A 17,921-nucleotide genomic window follows, 5' to 3' on the forward strand; every position below is an offset into this window, starting at 1 on the left:
TTCATTGTACTCAGTCCAATACATTGTACACAGTCAGTGAGCAAGCAGCACACATACAGGGTAATATTACATATATCAGTGCAGTACAGTCTTAATAAAATTAGTTTCTTTTTTGTGGGGGGGGGATACAAACTTAAACACAAGCAGAAAATGACTGTCTGAAATTTGGCAAGGCTAATCCTCTCTTGGGAGGCTACCATGTGGAAAAAACAAAAAAGTAATGGCCATTTTGATTTCGGAGTTTAAGTGAACATGAACACAAGGTTCTGATTTCCAGTCCCAGATCAGGTTGCACTGGGCTCAGATTGATCCAAAATTAATCAGGGCTGGATCCAGATCACCAAATCAGGCCCTGAATTGGATGGGGTGAGAGACTGAGTAGTCTCCCTGGGAATGGAGGGTCTGAGTAAGGAATGACTGCAGATAAGGCAATATAAATTATAAAAATCCATGAAGGCATGGTTCGTAGACTGCGCCAAATAATTCTCAAGTTACACTTGTTGGGTACACATGCATAATATTAAGTTACAATTTCATAAAAGAGAGAAGATTATGACCTTGAAAATGATCCCCTCCCAAACCGAAGTTTTGTAATGAAGTACATTAGCCCTTCACTATAGGCAGTAATCAGATATTTTAGGTATATGGAATATTTTGGTTTATATAGAACTAGAAACAGATACACACACACAAACTTTTTTGTCTTTTTGTATATGCATACATACTTTATAATTTAAGGCAGTTCCCTTGTTTGGCATGAAAAGCTCTGTCTGAAGGCCTAATCAAATTTTATGGGCAAACAAGTGTCACAAAACTCTAGTGGCTGCTTTTGTTGCAGAAAAGCTGCTTTAGGAAGTGACAGCTTAGAGCACAGAAGCAGGAAGAGGGAGAACGGCTTAACCCTTTCATCACCCACTGAAAATGATCCCTTTGGATGTGTGTGGGTTTGTTTGGGGTGTTTTTTTACAACCAAACCAGCAGCTGAAGTTTGTTGCAAATACCTGTGCACAAATTTTAATCAGGCCCTTATTTTAGAGTCTTACAAATCAATTCATTTCTTTCACATCCTTAGAGTAACTTTTCAGCCCATATGAATTCTACTTCACTTTTAAAGATATTTCACAAAAAAGTGGTATGAACTAACAAGGAGGCTAATTTGGGGGGGGTCACTGCCCATGAACTTCTGATTTATTCCACAATAAGAGTCTAAGCTCCTCTATTTGAACACAGCTATAGAAATAAAGGAGTAATGCACTTTAAAGCATGAAAGGTAAGCTTTTGCTGTGCTGTGAAATTTGAACCAATAAATGAAATAACATGCCCTAAAAGCATAGCTGTCAACTTTCAGATTTGAAAATAAGGGATCAGCAGCCTCACCTGTCCCGGAGACAGTCTACAGGATACTAACAATCCGGGATAGCAGCGGGAAACGGCGCTGGAATAAGGGAATTTCCCGCAAAAAAGGGAAGGTTGACAGCTATGCCTAAAAGGTATTCTACAGTGCAATCAGGCAGCAATCCAAGCACACCCTGTTTACCTCGGTAGGTTTACTTTGGAGTAGGCATGCATAGGATTGCAGTCTAAATGTTCAGGCAGCAAGAATGGAGCATTTATACCTATTCGCACCTTTTACTTACTCATGTTCACTTGTTTCACTTCTTTCACCATTCATTTAAGAATAGCAATCAAACGTATTATGAGTTTGTGCCTTCTGTGGCGGTGCATAGAGCAAATGCTCAGATGCATTCATTCTTTTCATTTTTCATTTTGTCCTACTTTTAACATTTGTGATGCAATATGAATTTGCTGGTGCAGCGCTGGCTGTGCTCTGTGTCGTTCTGTTAATGCTTGCCATCCAACATATTTTGCAAGCCAACACATGTCTTAAGAAGGGGCTATCAGTAATCCTACGAGGGATTAAGAAGCTTAAAATGCAGCATTATCACCAATGCAGGGATCTTGTGTAGAAGAGATTGTTCTCTGTGAAGTGGTGGTTTCATTTTACTTTTAGGCTTGTTGGCATCTGAAAACTGACCGGGTGTTCTTTAGGATTTAGTGAAACAAAAACAAAAAAACCAGCAGTTCCCTCTTTTGCTTCCCAGAGTCCTCTGTGTGTCATCCAACCAAGTAGAGGTGCTGGAAGGGTCAGGATCTGGCCTTTACTCAGAAAGGAAGGCACCAAAACCAGAGATTCTTATCATCTGTCACGGCTGGCATCTACTGCCTGACAAATGGTGAAAGAAAAACTCATTCCCAATTTAGGACCAGGAAGGAAATTTCAATAATGACCTATGTGACGATCAAGATTTCTAAGATGTCCTAAGCAATTTACAGCTTAAATTCCATTCCAAAAAGTGGGTATCAAACCTAGCCTTAAAAAGAGTGTTTTCAAATATCAGGCTTAAAGCGCCTTTCAGCCTCTCGCCTGCTATTCATTCTGATGCCAGAGAACCGAAGGGCACTGTAGACTTCACTTTCAGCCTCAGGTGTGAATATACCTGAGGATTCTATGGCTTGGCTACTGTGTTACCTTTCCAGTATATAAGCACTCAGGAGGTTTATACTTTGGCTGTCAGAATCTGCAGGCACACATTAGGCCCCTCACACCCATACCTTGCTTTTCAAAATGGGAAGGTGCTATTATAACTCTAGCTCAAAGCAGCTTAAATGGGCAAATCCCACTGACTATCTGTAAGATGAGAAGCCTTTTTCTCACTTGAGATGTTAGAGTATCTCTCTATACTCAGGACATGCAAAGCTGGAAACAGGGAAAGCAAGTGCCAGTTTTCACCAGTTTGTACATGCCAGTCCCCAAACCCTTCCTCTCTGCCTGGTTTGTGATCGGAAAAGATCTATGCTACAAAAATGAGCTGTAGGTGGAATAATTATGAGCCATATAGTATCATCAGAGTTTCCTTTTGAATGTTTTTTTGGGGGGGCTGTGTCACCGCAACTGACCTCTCGCCAGCTGAGAACCAGGGTGGGAAGGGGCAAGGTGGCAAAGAGCTTGGTGCCAATCCATTGCTCCTGTCGTGGTGTTTGTACCACGTTGGCCTCACCCTGCCCGCTTGCCATCCCTGAATACAGCAGCGACTCAGCCAGAGAGAGGTCAGGTGAGTAGTGACACCTTCAGCTACTGATTTCTTATACCAATACAGTGGCACCTTGGTTTAAGAACAGCTTAGTGTATGAACAACTTGGATTAAGAACACTGCAAACCTGGAAGTAGGTGTTTTGGTTTGTGAACTTTGCCTTGGAAGCAGAACATGTTCCGCTTCCTGTTGAGTGTGTTCCATTTGTAAATTGAGTCCCCCACTGCTATGGGAAAGCACACCGTGATTTAAGAACGCTTTGGTTTAAGAATGGACTTCCGGAACGGATTAAGTTCATAAACCAAGGTACCACTGTACCCCTTTTTTGTGATACGTGAACTGCTTAGAGATTTCTGCTGAAATATGAAGTGGTCTATAAATTAACTAGCTGACTAAATATATTTGGGGGGGATCCAATTCTCTTGAAGAGTATACAGGCCACTCCCACATTTTAATTTGAAATCTCAGCAAGGGTCCTGGCAGCTGAGCCACATCTAAATTTTCAACACTTTGCAATATTAGACAGGCATATGAACGTACTGCAGACGATGGTTTTAGAATGCAGAGCATCTCCTTTGACTTTATATCATAGATTAGACACCAGAAATCTGAACTGGTATCAGGCTGCCCCAACCTTGGCATCTACCAATTTAAAGAAGACCCAAGATTCTGTTAGGATATTTCCGTTCCACCTTAAAAGGGAGCAGGCTGTGAGTCACAGAGTCTGCGTATTTCCTGTTCACAGGATGTTTATGTTTCTATTGCTTTCGTTTTCTCTGTGTCGGAGACACTGACGCAGGCAGTCATGTCTTTCTTTGTTCTGATTAACGCTGAATAAAACTTGTAAATAATGCTCTCCTGAGTGCGACTTTTGCTGTGCATTATCTGCTGATAGAGTGTGCATGAGCTCTAGAATGTGGCAAGATATTTTCTAGAAACTCATGTCGCTAATTGCTGATACTGCGTGCCTACGGGAGATCGATGGATCATCCGGCAGACGGCTTGGGGCCATGATGGACTTTATCTCCCTGGCAGTATTCCAACAGATTCACATTGCTTTCATCAGAAACTAGAGGATTTGAACCAGTCTTGAACATGTTTTGGGGCAAGAAACAGAAAGGCTGCCCATCAGGAAATTTTTCAGTCTGTTACTAATGCTGCACATTTAAACACCCCTTCCCTGAACAACCCTATGCTGAGACTGCCTAGATGGAAGAAGTTTCACATATATAGAGAAAGGGCACACTGAAGACTTTTATATTGGTACACGGTTCACTGTATTTAGTGTAATTTCTAAAAGTTTGAAAATTTGTTCTTCACAGCTACAACAAATAGCTAACAAGTCTTACTATGATAGAGTGTTGCTATTGAGTGCTGTACCCATGAAGCTTGGTACTCTGCAAAAGTAGCCAGATTTAATACAATAATTTATCTGTGAGTTTATTTCTTTAGTGATCTTGTTCTTTTAACTTTGCTTCAAAATAAAATAAATTCCATGACCACAACCTCAGATCTGCTCCAACTGGGATTACCCCCCTCTGATCTCACCACCACAAGGCTTTTCTACCACCAGCAGCCTGGTGGGAAGGATCCTGATAGCTTTTAATAGTTTTATATTGTTTCTTGGTTGTGAGGTTTTTAAAAAACAGCAGCAGCAACAACATCATAGGTTGATGTTTATTGTGAACTGCCGTGGGAGGATCTGTTTGTTTCCTATAAGGCAGGATGTGAAAGAAAGAAAGAAAGAAAGAAAGAAAGAAAGAAAGAAAGAAAGAGGAAAAACCTCAAATGTCGATTCTCAGATTGGTGAATATAATTCTTCCTAGTGATAAAATTAAGTCCTCACCAAGATTTATTAGGAATTTTCTTGAATTCAGCAGTGAATTGTTAACTATCTGGAGGAGCAAAACTATCAAGGTAATAATTTTCTTCATAATCTTATTTCTCTGACATGAAATCCTAATCTCTGACATGAAATGTGGCTGCAAGTATGAGCCGATCAATCCACCATTTGAGACCTGCATAAAAATTCTGTCTTCATCCATTTGCAACATCAAACATTTGATGGCAGCACCCGCAATCCTATACAAATCACGGAGGAGTAAGTCTCCTTCAACTCAGTGGAGCTTACTTCTGAGTAGACATGTCTAGGCCTGTGCTGCAAATCTCATTTGTTGTTATATCTATTACTGTGTAGTGACAATACTTTGGAATCACAAAGTTTCATTTGAAATTAGAGACCTTAATGTTCAGCAAAAATAATTAGCTATGAAACAATTTATAACATGTAAACTTATACAGGTTTGTACAGTGAGAATATGAGGCAATGTAAACAGCAACTCGAAATTCCACTTAAATTGTAAGAAATTTGAGCCAGGGTCCAGTAACTCTTTCATGCATGTGCTAGAATGTGATTTTTTTTAAAATAACAAATTATCTTGTGTGATAATTTGTTAAGAGGAAATCACGTGCATGTGAAGAAATGTCATCCACGGAGCGTTACAGGTACACACATGGCTGGGGGGGGGGCTGAAAAGAAGAGGCAGGATGGCAAAAGATATTTCTTGCATAACAGTGAGCCTAGAAAGAAATACATTTTTAAAAAAGCAACACAAGTTTAAGCTAAGTAGGGATGTCAAAAATCCTCAATTCCAAATGTCATTTCAAAATGTTTTTGATTCAGGAGCACTGTCAATTCAAGGCCACTTTCTACATAAGGTTTGTTCGTTCACAGAAGTGGATCTCCTGATAATTGACAATTATGGTCTGATACATAAGTAGGCACATTTCCCCTTCAATTACAACATTCTTGTCAGCAGATGGTATGGGGTGGGAGCTAGCTGTTCCCTATGAACTATTATTATTACTATTCCCACCACAAAGAAGAACCTGATGAGAATGTACTGTGGTTAATCAATTCACACAGGTCCATTTGGTGCTATCATTATGAAATTTTGCAAGATTCAGTAGTAATTTGGAAACATGGACAAACACTCCACACAGGAATAGGCTGGGGGGGGGTGTCCAAGGCTCACTAGTGTTATATATGCCCTCCTTCTGGAAAGCACTTGCCTCTCTTTCCTAGATAGGCTGTCCTGCAAACTGATTGTGTGGGTAAATGATAACCAAGCACTGTGGACTAAGTTCCAGGTTCCATACAAGTGAAAGTATTATTATAAGCTTTCTCTGAACACCAGCATTTGGTTTTCGCTGTCACTGAGGCTTGAAAGACATGTGCTTTTCCTAAGACACCTGATGTTATAGTAAGTCCCTTTCTATATTCTTCTGCTTTTATAATTTTTCACTGGCTTCATTCGTGTGTCAGTGCTACATAGCCAAGAGGAGGAGGAAATATGTGAAAACCTGTGGAGCAGGGATTTAGAACAGTTGCAAGGCAGAAGGAAGGGGACTTGAGGGTGCTTCCTATAACCGCCAGGTCCATTAAGCACAGGTATGACTCAGCTGCCTATCAAGGTCCCTTGGCCAACACCACCCAAGCACCTGAGAGCCAGGTGGTTTGCTGGGTGTTTGGGTATCGCTGCTTCGCCCTGCCTTGTCCTCACCTCTTCCCAAGGCCAACTGAGCCAGGGATGCCATCTGTGCAACTGAGGTCCCCATGGGAAAAGACATCAGATATGAGGCCAGAGGGTATCATTTGGGGGGAAACAGCCTCATGCGCCAAACTGGGAGGTTCTTCACCCTGACATATGTGGAAGGATTTGTTTGTTTGTTTTTAAACCAGCCTCATAAACCTCACTTGAAGCTAGTAGAACATAGGAACCAAGGAGGATACTCAGAGGGAGATAGATGTTTGGGATACGATATCTAGCTTTGAATACGTCTGAGCACGTTTTTCTGTTTGTTAAGTTTAAGCGTGGGAAATTGTTTCTTCTTGGAAATTACTACAGCAGTGTGGCAACACAACAAGCTGTTTTGCTATTATATTGAGTGAATGGGGAAAGAAGCAGGAAGCAGATCATTGGTTAGACTACAGGGCTGATAATATTCAGGGATGGCTTTATAGCCTCCTACAGAAACTGCTGATATGCTCCAAGTTTAGCTTTTTATACCTTCAGTCCCTCTGGCAATGGGATCGTGTACTTCTTCCCAAGAGTCATTCTACACCTGATGCAGAATAAGCGGAGGGGAAGGGTGGGTGGGTTTCAAACTAGCCCCTCTTGCATTCAGTGAATGCCACCACACATAGGCAAAACACACCCAGCAGTAACAACCCAGCATCAAGCATTAGTGAGAAAGGGTCTCTATGCATGTACAGCTGGGAATCCTGATTTTCCAGTTGAATGTGCAGTTCTCATTAACATGGAACACTCAATCTTTAAAGGGCATGTCCAGTAAATGCTTTCACACTATTCCACCATGCGCTCTGTGAAGGCCACTCCTATGGTGGGCAGGGGTGATAGAATTCTGGCCTGTACCACTTGGAGATGAGGGAGATTTTTGGACGTTTCCCCATACAAAATTCTCCTTCCACATAGGAAACTAGCATACTGGAGAGAAAGGTTTAGCATCATTTTCTGTCTAAGGTGTTAAGACCCAAAGTGTATTCTATCTGCATTTTCCACTCAGCAAAGAGGACCTGGCAGCAATTTAGATGACAAAAACTGTTCAGAGAAAAAAAAGGTTGGCTATTCTCTTCCCCAGTGCCATTGTTTGGACCCAATCCTCCTTGGCCTGCTACTACACACAACCAGCAGAAAATGTATGTTAGAAGAGCCCTTCATAAATCTCTCTTAAACGTGTAAGGTAAAGGTAAAGGGACCCCTGGCCATTAGGTCCAGTTGTGACCGACTCTGGGGTTGCGGCGTACAGCTTCCAGGTCATGTGGCCAGCATGACTAAGCAGCTTCTGGCGAACCTTCTTCTTCTTCTTCTTCTTCTACCAGAGCAGCGCACAGAAAAGCCATTTACCTTCCCGCCGGAGCGGTACCTATTTATCTACTTGCACTTTGACGTGCTTTCGAACTGCTAGGTTGGCAGGAGCAGGGACTGAGCAACAGGAGCTCACCCCGTTGCGGGGATTCGAAATGCCGACCTTCTGATCGGCAAGTCCTAGGCTCTGTGGTTTAACCCACAGCACCACCCGTGTCTCTTCTTAAACATGTAGTTTGGCCTTAAATCCAGTATATGCAGTGAATTGTGTATTTTTTTTAAGGCTAAATATACCCTCTACTTGAAATTGGAAGTGGTACAGCCCAGAAACCTACCACCTCAGGGTTTTACTTTATTTTGTGTCATGTTCAGAACAGCTGTTGGGGAACTCATCTAAACCTAGCACTAGTGTTGGTGAAATAGGACCGGGCTGCTATGGGCCTTACATTTCAACATATGCCTCCCTCAGAGATGGGGATCCTTTGGTCCTCCAGATGTTGTTGAACTACAACTTCCATAATCCCTGGCGACTGGCCATCTTCGGTGGGAATTGTAGTTCAGCAACATCGGGAAAGTCAAAGAGTTCCTCCTGACCTACCTAGCTCTATCATTTTAAATTGATTCCTTCCAAATGAACAAGGAATATAATGGGGTGAGGCAGAGGGGAAAATAAAAGCAGACTTTTCCATGTTTATTTTTTCAGAGTCAGGGTAGCTTTGTAGAATTGCTGCAACTTCCTAATTTCTTTCACACCAACCTTTTCCTTACTGGAATGTTTGTCCACTGCTCCCACTATACAAGCTGATGGTTTTCCAGAATGACACGATCAATTTTTCAGTTTACATCCAAACATAATGCAGCACGGAAGAGAAAAGTGACAAAGACCAGTCTCTGCAGCCCACTAATGTCATCTGAGGTAGACACGTTTCCCACTAAGGCGAGTGGGGAAAGTGCTGCAATAAACCCATGCAGATTATTTAGGATTTGATTCCTTTAGTGTAATTTTAGGTATTATGTTTGGCCCAATTTGTGCCAGAACAAGGAGCAGAACAGCTGATTTTTAAAACCATCCCACTGAAGCTATCAAAATACAATATGAAGGACTGTCAGCAGCTCGTAATGGTATCTGGTTAACAAATGAATGGTTGAGTCCATACCCTTTAATTCTAATCCAAGGTGCTCTGCCAGTGCAGAAAGAGAACAGAGAAGGAAAGGAGAAAAGAGAAACAGGTTGGTAGGAGAGATTACCAAATATTTATACATCAGCTTTCAAAATCACAAGAGAAGCATCAAAGCATACAGAACTGTCACCACCAGTTTACTTTTAAAACATTCCATATAAAAGAATGCCTAGCTAGATCTGCAATGGTAATTAATAAGGGCTTTTTCAAAAGCAAGCATGTCTATTGGCACCTGGAATTTGATTTTAGAATAGGCATTTATCACATATACTTTTATTTAAGTATAGGTGTATTCTTGCTAAAGAGATCTTGCCTTCTCAGTATTGTTGCAACATTGAGGTAGTAGATTTGCACATGTATACAACCCTTTTTTACTGCCATACATGCCTATGACAATATATAGCAGTAACAATACAATCCTATGCATGTCTACTCAAAAGTAAGTCCCATTGAGTTCAATGTGACTTCCGCTCAGGTAAGCATGTACAGGACTGCAGCTTAAATGAACAACTTCTGAAGGACTGAAGCATAACAGGACATACCGTTACATTTGCAATGAAATGAAATTTATGCAAGACATTTTCAGCTGAATCTTAAATGCATTTACTTCAAAGTAAGTCTTCTTGAAATCAATTTACTTCCAAGTGAATGTGGTTAAGATCAAGCTGTAAGGCATTTTCCACAGTCTGCACTAAATTAAGAAATCATTTATGAACACCAAGAATCATTAAAGAAATAGTGTTATCTCTTATAAACATTAATGGTTTGGGATAGCAGTTTGCATTATCCACACAACAGGAGAAATGAAAAAGGGCAATTAATTATGCCCAGAAATATAATTATTGCCCAAAGGAAAGAATAAAAAGTATGATCTAATATTATTTGTGCATAATAACTCAACCTATAGAGAAAATGGAGAAAGGAAAAGAAAGTAGAGGATATGAAATTACAGATTCAATGTTCCCGACTAGGGATGGAAGAATCTATCAATCTCAGTTCTTTCAATTTTTCAATTTTTCAATCTTAAATTCGTATTTCCACATTTCTGCTGCAATTTGTGATTTTCTTTTAGGTTTGAAAATTCTCCAGCATTTTAGTGCAACCCCCCCCCCAAACACATTTTAACATGCAGTTTTGACTAATGTACAATTTTTTGCAAGCAATTTTATCTAACTTGATGCACCTTTTGTATGTTATTTTCACAAATATAACGTTTATGTGCACTTTGTTCAAATATGTACACATATTTGTGAATGTTGTTTGGTTGGAGATCTGCCTAGCGTATTTCATATAAATGAGAATTTTGACGGATGGCTGTGTTTCGGTTCCTACAATGTTTTGGAAAGGGCAAATTTGATAAACACTTTAACTGCAAACTGAATCCATTTTATTCCCTGTCCTATTCCTGACTGAAGGCTTGTTTTTTAAAACTTAAATTCTGTTAGTGGCCAATAAGACTGCATTGACTCCCCAGCACACAGGAGACATAAAAATCATATACAGTGGTACCTTGGGTTACATACGCTTCAGGTTACAGACTCCGCTAACCCAGAAATAGTACCTCAGGTTAAGAACTTTGCTTCAGGATGAGAACAGAAATTGTGCTCTGGTGGCACAGCGGTAGCTGGAGGCCCCATTAGCTAAAGTGGTGCTTCAGGTTAAGAACAGTTTCAGGTTAAGACGGACCTCCGGAACGAATTAAGTACTTAACCCGAGGTACTACTGTACAGTAATGTCAGCTGATTAGCAAATCCAATAATCACAGTGGGCAAACTTTTGAGTTCTCCAGAACTCTTCTTCAGTTTGAATGTTAAGGAAAACCTGGGGCAGGGGGACATAGAGAGTAAATGCTGGCCATTTTGTTGAAGCCCCAAGGTTTACACTTGGTAATCATATCAATTAAGATGGGGCCACCACAAGCAAGCTCCTGCCTTTAGGTAAGCTAAAATCTCAGCAGCATCTTGAGCACCAGCCTTCAGGCTTCTACAGATTGTGACCCAGGCTATTTGCATATAACTCCTGGGATGCTTATTGATATCTGATGTTTTCCTCTTCTTTCTGGCTGATCAGGGTCTTTTAACCATTCCATGTCTTCTCTGATAACTGGCCATAGGGAACTTCCCAAGTTTTAAAGTACAGGGAGATGAAGAATGATGTTGTTGTTTTTTAACAACGTTAAAAGCAAACACAAAAGTCTAAGTATCAAACCAGAAGTGATAGTGATGTTAAGCAAATATTTGAGTCCCATACTGGGTGTTCTCCTTCTTTTAAAAATTAACAACAGTCATGGGGTTGGGTGGGTAATGGAGGAATAATGATTTGAACTATTGGCATGTGCAGGAGTGGTTAACAGTTCCAGGCTTCCTCAAGCTCTGCCCCCCAGATGCTTTTGACCTACAACTCCCATGATCCCTAGCTAGCAGGACCAGTGGTCAGGGATGATAGGAACCGTAGTCTCAAAACATCTGGAGGTCTGAGGTTGAGGAAGCCTAGACCCTCTTCACAAAACTGCTGCTGTTTGGGGTTTTTTAAAAGAGAAAAAGAATCCCAATGATTCAAGAAGGTTTGACTCCGACTCAAAGTTTGAAAAACACGGTCTGAGGATACATTCAGACTGCAGGAAAACCAAACAAGTGAGTTACACAATTCTTCAATGTAGGAATGAAAAATCACGGGAGACGAGAGAGGCAGGTGCAACATGAGGCGTCTGTCAGGGCGTGCCCTGGGAGCCTCTTTTATTGAATATTGCAAGCATTGCGACAGGTGGGCCTGTGGCTGATTGGTTGATACATACACAAAGAAACTTGTGATTGGTTAACATAAGTGCAAGGCGGGGATTACATGTGAGAGGTGGGATTTACATATGATCATTTATCACTGATATATTAAAGGCTGAGAATCGGAGCTAGAACTAGACAGGCATGAAGCCTCCTAATTAAATTGTAACTAGAGATTAATATGGCACAAACAATTACTAATGATTGATCATAACACTTCAATAGGGAGCCAATACCACAAGGCACTGGGATACAGCCTGAAGAAAGAGGAAACCTCTCTAGTAGGGCATCCTCATGCTCCATCCCTGTCTGGAACATTTCCATTATAATGACATTATAATGACATACACTGGAAACTTCAGAGGATCCTTTAGAGCCTAGAGTTCCTTTTTATTTTTGCCTGTGAAACAATGTACTTGGCACTTTACAAAATGGATCTGTATTAATGTATAATAATATAATAGTAATGTTATAAGAATCAGTGAGCCAGCTGCCTATGAGAAGAACGGGGTGGAAGGGAAACCCCTGACCCTCCTACCAGGACACAGTCAAGATAGGGGAGGAGGGAGGGGCGGCTGCTGGTGGTACTTCATAGTGAAGAGCGGGGAAAGATGCTATGTGCATGTGAGAGCAAGATTACATTACTCAAGTCATATATGTCTCCATTTCCTTTCTTTAAGATTTGTCATTGCTTTTGATACGCTAAATTCTTGCAAAGAAATCCATATGGTGACTTGGTTCCCTTCCTCAAGTAATTTTTGCTGGTTTTTGTTTTCAGATCTCTGCCACAGATTCACTCCATTTTCCATCTACGATAAAAGCCAGGACTGCTGCAAGCGTTCTTTCTTGGCTTTAAGACCCTCCCCTTCATTTTAACAATAACAGACTGGATGGTATGCCTGGCACACTTCCTGGCCTATTTGACAACTCTGAAGTCAATAATAAAAGAGGGATCATACAGGACTAATAATAAAATGGCCTACCATATATAGGTTTGATGTAAAAATTACTCAGGCAATGTGTGTGAAATGCTTTCAACAAATTACAGCTATTACTGAAGTTAAATTTTGTCACCTTCCTTTAGAGGGCTTACATAATTCTGTGAATTTCTTTTTTCAAAATATAAATAAATTATGGAATCAACCCCTACTCAGATTAAAAGAAAATTTAAACTGCTAACAAATTCACCCATACGCTGGAAAGTTGTCTGTGCCACATAACTATTGAATGTATTGTACAAACTCAGTTATTCTGCTCACTAAAAACTTATCCTTCACATTATCTTCTTTTCTCAGCCCCAGTCATCTTTCTTAGCACTTAACAGATGACACTCATGTGGAAGACCTCCATTCTCAGGGAGCATCTTGCTATTTGTATAGGAGTTTCACTCATGAAGAGTAAGGTGTTTGCTTTTGCGTGTTCAGACCCAGATACCTCCCCCCTAAATAAAGACACATTTGACTCAAATTTTAGTTTTGGTTTTGGCAGAATTTAGGCCACAACTTTATTGATTACAGAAAGTGAGTGGTTGCATAGGCTCCGATTCAACTAGCTCACTGTACTCTTGCAAGCAGCGCTGACCCAGGGCACCAGCCTAGGTCAGCCTAGGGTGAACACCTCGGTAGGCAAAAAGCCAGGAACAGACTATGTTCACCCTCCAGATGCTCCCCTGGACTCAGGTACAGGCACAACCCCCCCTCGGGGGTTGACCAAACCAGTTGAGTCCCTGGATTCCTTTAACGGAATACCCTTCACATAGGGATGGCGAGACCGTTCTCCCATCCCTATCACCTGAATCAGTGCCTATCCGCAACCTTACAAGTTGTGATGATTTGCTACGCGGCAGGTGAAACCCAAATGGCAACAGCCAATCAGCCAAGTGGGGGAAATTCCTGCTGTGCCCCTGTCCCAATGACAGACGACACACGACGGCATAGCAAGGTCAATCGCAAAAAATGCCCTAAAAGTAGGGAGAGGTGGGCTGGTGTTCCAAATGCACAAGCTGAAAGAGGAAACTCTGGGTCACGTGTATGGATATATATAGGTCCCTTGATCCGTTTGGTCTGCGCCCCATTGGCCAGATTAAACCCAACATCAAGGGACCTACCAATCAGGTCTTGTGGCTATCCAATCTTACCCACCTACAACACAGGAGATCAGTCTCCAGGTCTCACTGCAACACGTGCCCCCTTTTAGGGAGGACACGATCTACCTGAAGATAACTACCTCTTCCACTGCTGCTTAGCTGATCACTGCCCAATTTGCCTACAAACACACTGGAGGGGAACTGGTTAGACCAGCAGTGGGAAAATCATTTACAGATTCTATTGGCTTCTTTGGAGATTTTGCTGCTGGAGATAATTTCTAGTCTGCTCTTCCTGTTTTCTGATTTAATATGCTTTAAAGGTATGGAGGCTGGTCATTTGCTTCTTATGTCCTTATTTGACTTTAAACTCTGAATCTATCAAGGTTTGGGCCCTACCTCTATGGGTTAGATAATTTCTTAGGAATGTCTTCTTGTATTTTATATTGTTAACTGATCTTTCCAACAAAGAGCCCTGTTTTTAATCTACTGTACTAACTGGCCTCTGTATTTGACACCTTTTAACCTAACAAACACCCTGCAGTGCTAGAGAAACAGCTGTTTGGGGGCTTAATATGAGAAACTGAGGCAACCATAAGGAAATTGTGATTTTTGAATTTTAACAAGGAGGCATTTGGAGGTACATGGCTGGAATGCAAAAGCCCTCTTTTGAGCCCAGGTTTCCCACAATATGATTTTAAAGAACCCAGCACCCTCTCTAGACCATGCCATGCCTAAAGACAGCATCTTCTGGCTCTTCTCGGCACTATGTGGGCCATGATAAAAAGAAAGGCTGTTACAGAGAAGATATGTGATAGCTAAATGCATACCCTCCAACATTTCTCTGATGAAAACAAGGGTGTCCGAAAATGAACTGTTTTATGGAATGCAGTCCTAGCCTTCTCCAGCTAGGTGTGTAAACTAGTCAGATTGTGGTCTAAGGAAACTCAAATATGGCCCTCCTTTTCTTCATAAGATTCTCCACCCCCAGGTCTATTAAACCTTCCTGAGGCCTCTGGCCACATTATAGTCTATGTTAACTGATATGTGAAGGAAAGAGGCTTTTTATTTTACCTGCTTGCTCCTTTTATTTCGTTCTGATTTACATTTCTACTGAACACTTCTAGAAAGATGTTGCACTAGATCACCTCTTAAAAATATTTAGAAGTAACAGTTAACTAATGCTTTCCTTGAGCTACAGTTCCGTAAACCGAGGCTTCGTGTTGAAACAAAGATTGCAAAGCAGTTTCATAAAACAATCATTAAATGAAATGGTTGTCCAAGGTTTAGAGAACAATCAAGGTTCATTCTTGCCTCCCCTTCAAGTAATATTTTGGATTTATGTTTCCTCTCACATAATCCACAAATTTTATTTTCCTGCATCCTGTATAATATTAGAAAACCTCTAACAGTGTTCTAGAAATTGCTGTATGAAAGAAACTGCTATGGAAATGTTACTTTTACCGTTGCTCCTGCATTTCAGCAAACTCCTCTTTAGCTTTGCATTACAAAACAAATAAATAAATGGAATGCTACTCCTGTCTGTAACTTGAAGGGGGACAAAATCTTAATCCCCGCCCCTCAGTTTCACTCACAACTGAGAGTCTAAGTTTTTTCTGGTGAGGGCAATTGTTCATTTACCGTATTTTTTGCTCTATAAGACGCAACAGACCACAAGACGCACCTAGTTTTTGGAGGAGGAAAACAAGAAAAAAAATATTCTGAATCCCAGAAGCCAGAACAGCAAGAGGGATCGCTGTGCAGCGAAAGCAGCAATCCCTCTTGCTGTTCTGGCTTCTGGGATAGCTGCTCAGCCTGCACTCGCTCCATAAGACGCACATACATTTCCCCTTACTTTTTAGGAGGGAAAAGGTGAGTCTTATAGAGCAAAAAATACGGTAAATAGGGCTCCCTCTCATTTAGGGATCTTTCATTTTCCTCTTATAAAAAGTTGATTTTTCTAAAGCTTCCGCTTTTCCTTCTGGGCTGGCCAAGTAAGAGAAAAATTATTCTCCTGATTTTTCATTTGAAACCTTCCCAGTCTTCCCGGACTGAGATGGTGCACAGTGTGAGACCCTGGATCCATCAGGTTTGTCTGCCGTGACTGGCAGTAGCAGGGCCCCCAGGGTTTCCAGAGGGGAGTCTTTCCCAGCCCCACCTAGGAATGCCAAAGACTGAACCTGGAACCTTCTCGATGCAAAGCAGATGCTCCCCCATTGAACTAAACTGCCGTGGAATTTAGGAAAAAATAAGTCCTGCATATGACTTCTGTACCAACTAAACATGCATATGTTTAGACTCGTGTTTACTTGCACGAGTGGAAGTATTCTGTTGGAACTTTAAAACTATTTTATTGGGTTTTGTGTTTGTTTTGGTTTAGTTTACAGTTTACAAAACCTCGTAAGGCTCAGATTATTGAATACTCTTTATGACAGAGTGTAGGACTTATATGGCCGGAATTCCTATCCTAAGCTCTTAAAAGCAAGAGCATCGCTGTTCTTAAGCATCATTTGTTCAAAGAAGGTTGCATTGCAATGAAATTAGCCATGTATGCAGAAAATATCATTTATTTAAACATTTATATCCCCCCAATCCACTAAAAACCACCAGTAGTGAAAACGGGGGGAGGGCGGAGGCCACATCCTAAAACCCGATACCAATATTCCAAAGTGCACTTCCTCGTGTAGAAGCCAATACACAAGCTTGTGCAGCAGGCAGTTTGCTCACCAGCCATCCTCCCTTTATAGCCATTGCTACCCTTCCACCTAGTCCTCATTTTACCATGCAAGGCAGATTGTGATAGGCTGCAGTGCCATTTAAGGCGTTGAGCAGCAAATCCAGCAGAGGTGAAACTGGAAGGTCCAAAACATGCTTTTTCAAAATTTGTTTTTGTTGTTACCTACATTTCCCCAGCTTTTTGGTATCAACTATAATATCAAATTTGGGTCTGAAAGCAAAGACTTCCATTTTTTTTTCCAAACTTGTGTAAAAAAGCAGCCACTCGCCCATATTTCATAGTGAACAACACTTCTGGAAAATCAAATAACGGGATGTCCTGGTTCTGTGGATCACTGCTCAGCGGTACTGAGCTGCAGGGTCCCCATGCTGGCACAAGGGATTTACGCTAGCTGCCAGGCATTTGGGAACAGATGGGTCAACACAGGTATGGCTACAGGTGTCATTGTCTTGATACAAAATGGCATCATATAGTCCTCAGATCGGCAACGCTGACACATTATAGGGTCATTTGATGGCAGCAGAGAACTTTGGTTCTCTCCATGTCTTTTTAGCTGCAGTCACTTCCTCTGTTGCCATCATAGAGTGCCCTTAGAATAAAACTGGACTTGTTTTTAAAGTTCAGACTTAGGTGCAATCTTCATCTAATTGCCAACTTGTTATAGCTCTGAGGACAAGAAGAACGATCCCCTTGCATTATGCTTTGTGACATAATGAACTAATGACCTCCTTGCAGGCTGGACACTTTCAGGGCAGCTCACAGATTAACTGGACTCAGGCTATGTACGCATTAGCAGCTTAAAACGTGCTTCAGTTGCTTCCTTCCTACTGTGTTTCAAGTTGCTTTTGCATTTTGTTGCACACATGAGAGGCGAGGTAGGGATGTATTCACTCAATGCTCATTAACCTGTTTTGTTTTCCCAGCCCCGGTAAATTTTCCCCAAATGACTATTCATGAAGCACACACATGCGCAACTGCTCTCACAAACACAGACACCTCAGCTGAAATGTGAAGTGAATGTGGCTTAAGTTTTGATTTCAGATTTAAGCTGTGTTGAGACCAAATGCATCAAACAGCATTATTTCTCAACCAACTACAGGATAGCTCTACATTGTGGGTAATATTGCCTGTGCACAGATTCAGGAGCACACTGGAGCCAGAA

At 41.3% G+C, this 17,921-nt stretch overlaps 1 protein-coding gene across 4 annotated transcripts in view; it reads right to left on the minus strand.

Moving 5' to 3' along the window:
- Window positions 1-17,921, minus strand: part of NRG2 (neuregulin 2) — a 137,287-nt gene that overhangs the window by 11,915 nt on the left and 107,451 nt on the right. For 2 of the 4 annotated variants that reach the window (XM_082234382.1, XM_082234385.1), the window contains exon 6: window positions 9,139-9,162. The exons of the other annotated variants lie outside the window; for them this stretch is intronic. In XM_082234382.1, coding sequence (XP_082090508.1) covers window positions 9,139-9,162 — 24 coding nt within the window. The remainder of the gene's footprint in view (window positions 1-9,138; window positions 9,163-17,921) is intronic. 4 annotated transcript variants of the gene reach the window in all.

This window comes from Podarcis vaucheri (genome assembly GCF_965113315.1).
Source record: "Podarcis vaucheri genome assembly, chromosome: 8".
Lineage (NCBI taxonomy): Eukaryota > Metazoa > Chordata > Lepidosauria > Squamata > Lacertidae > Podarcis > Podarcis vaucheri.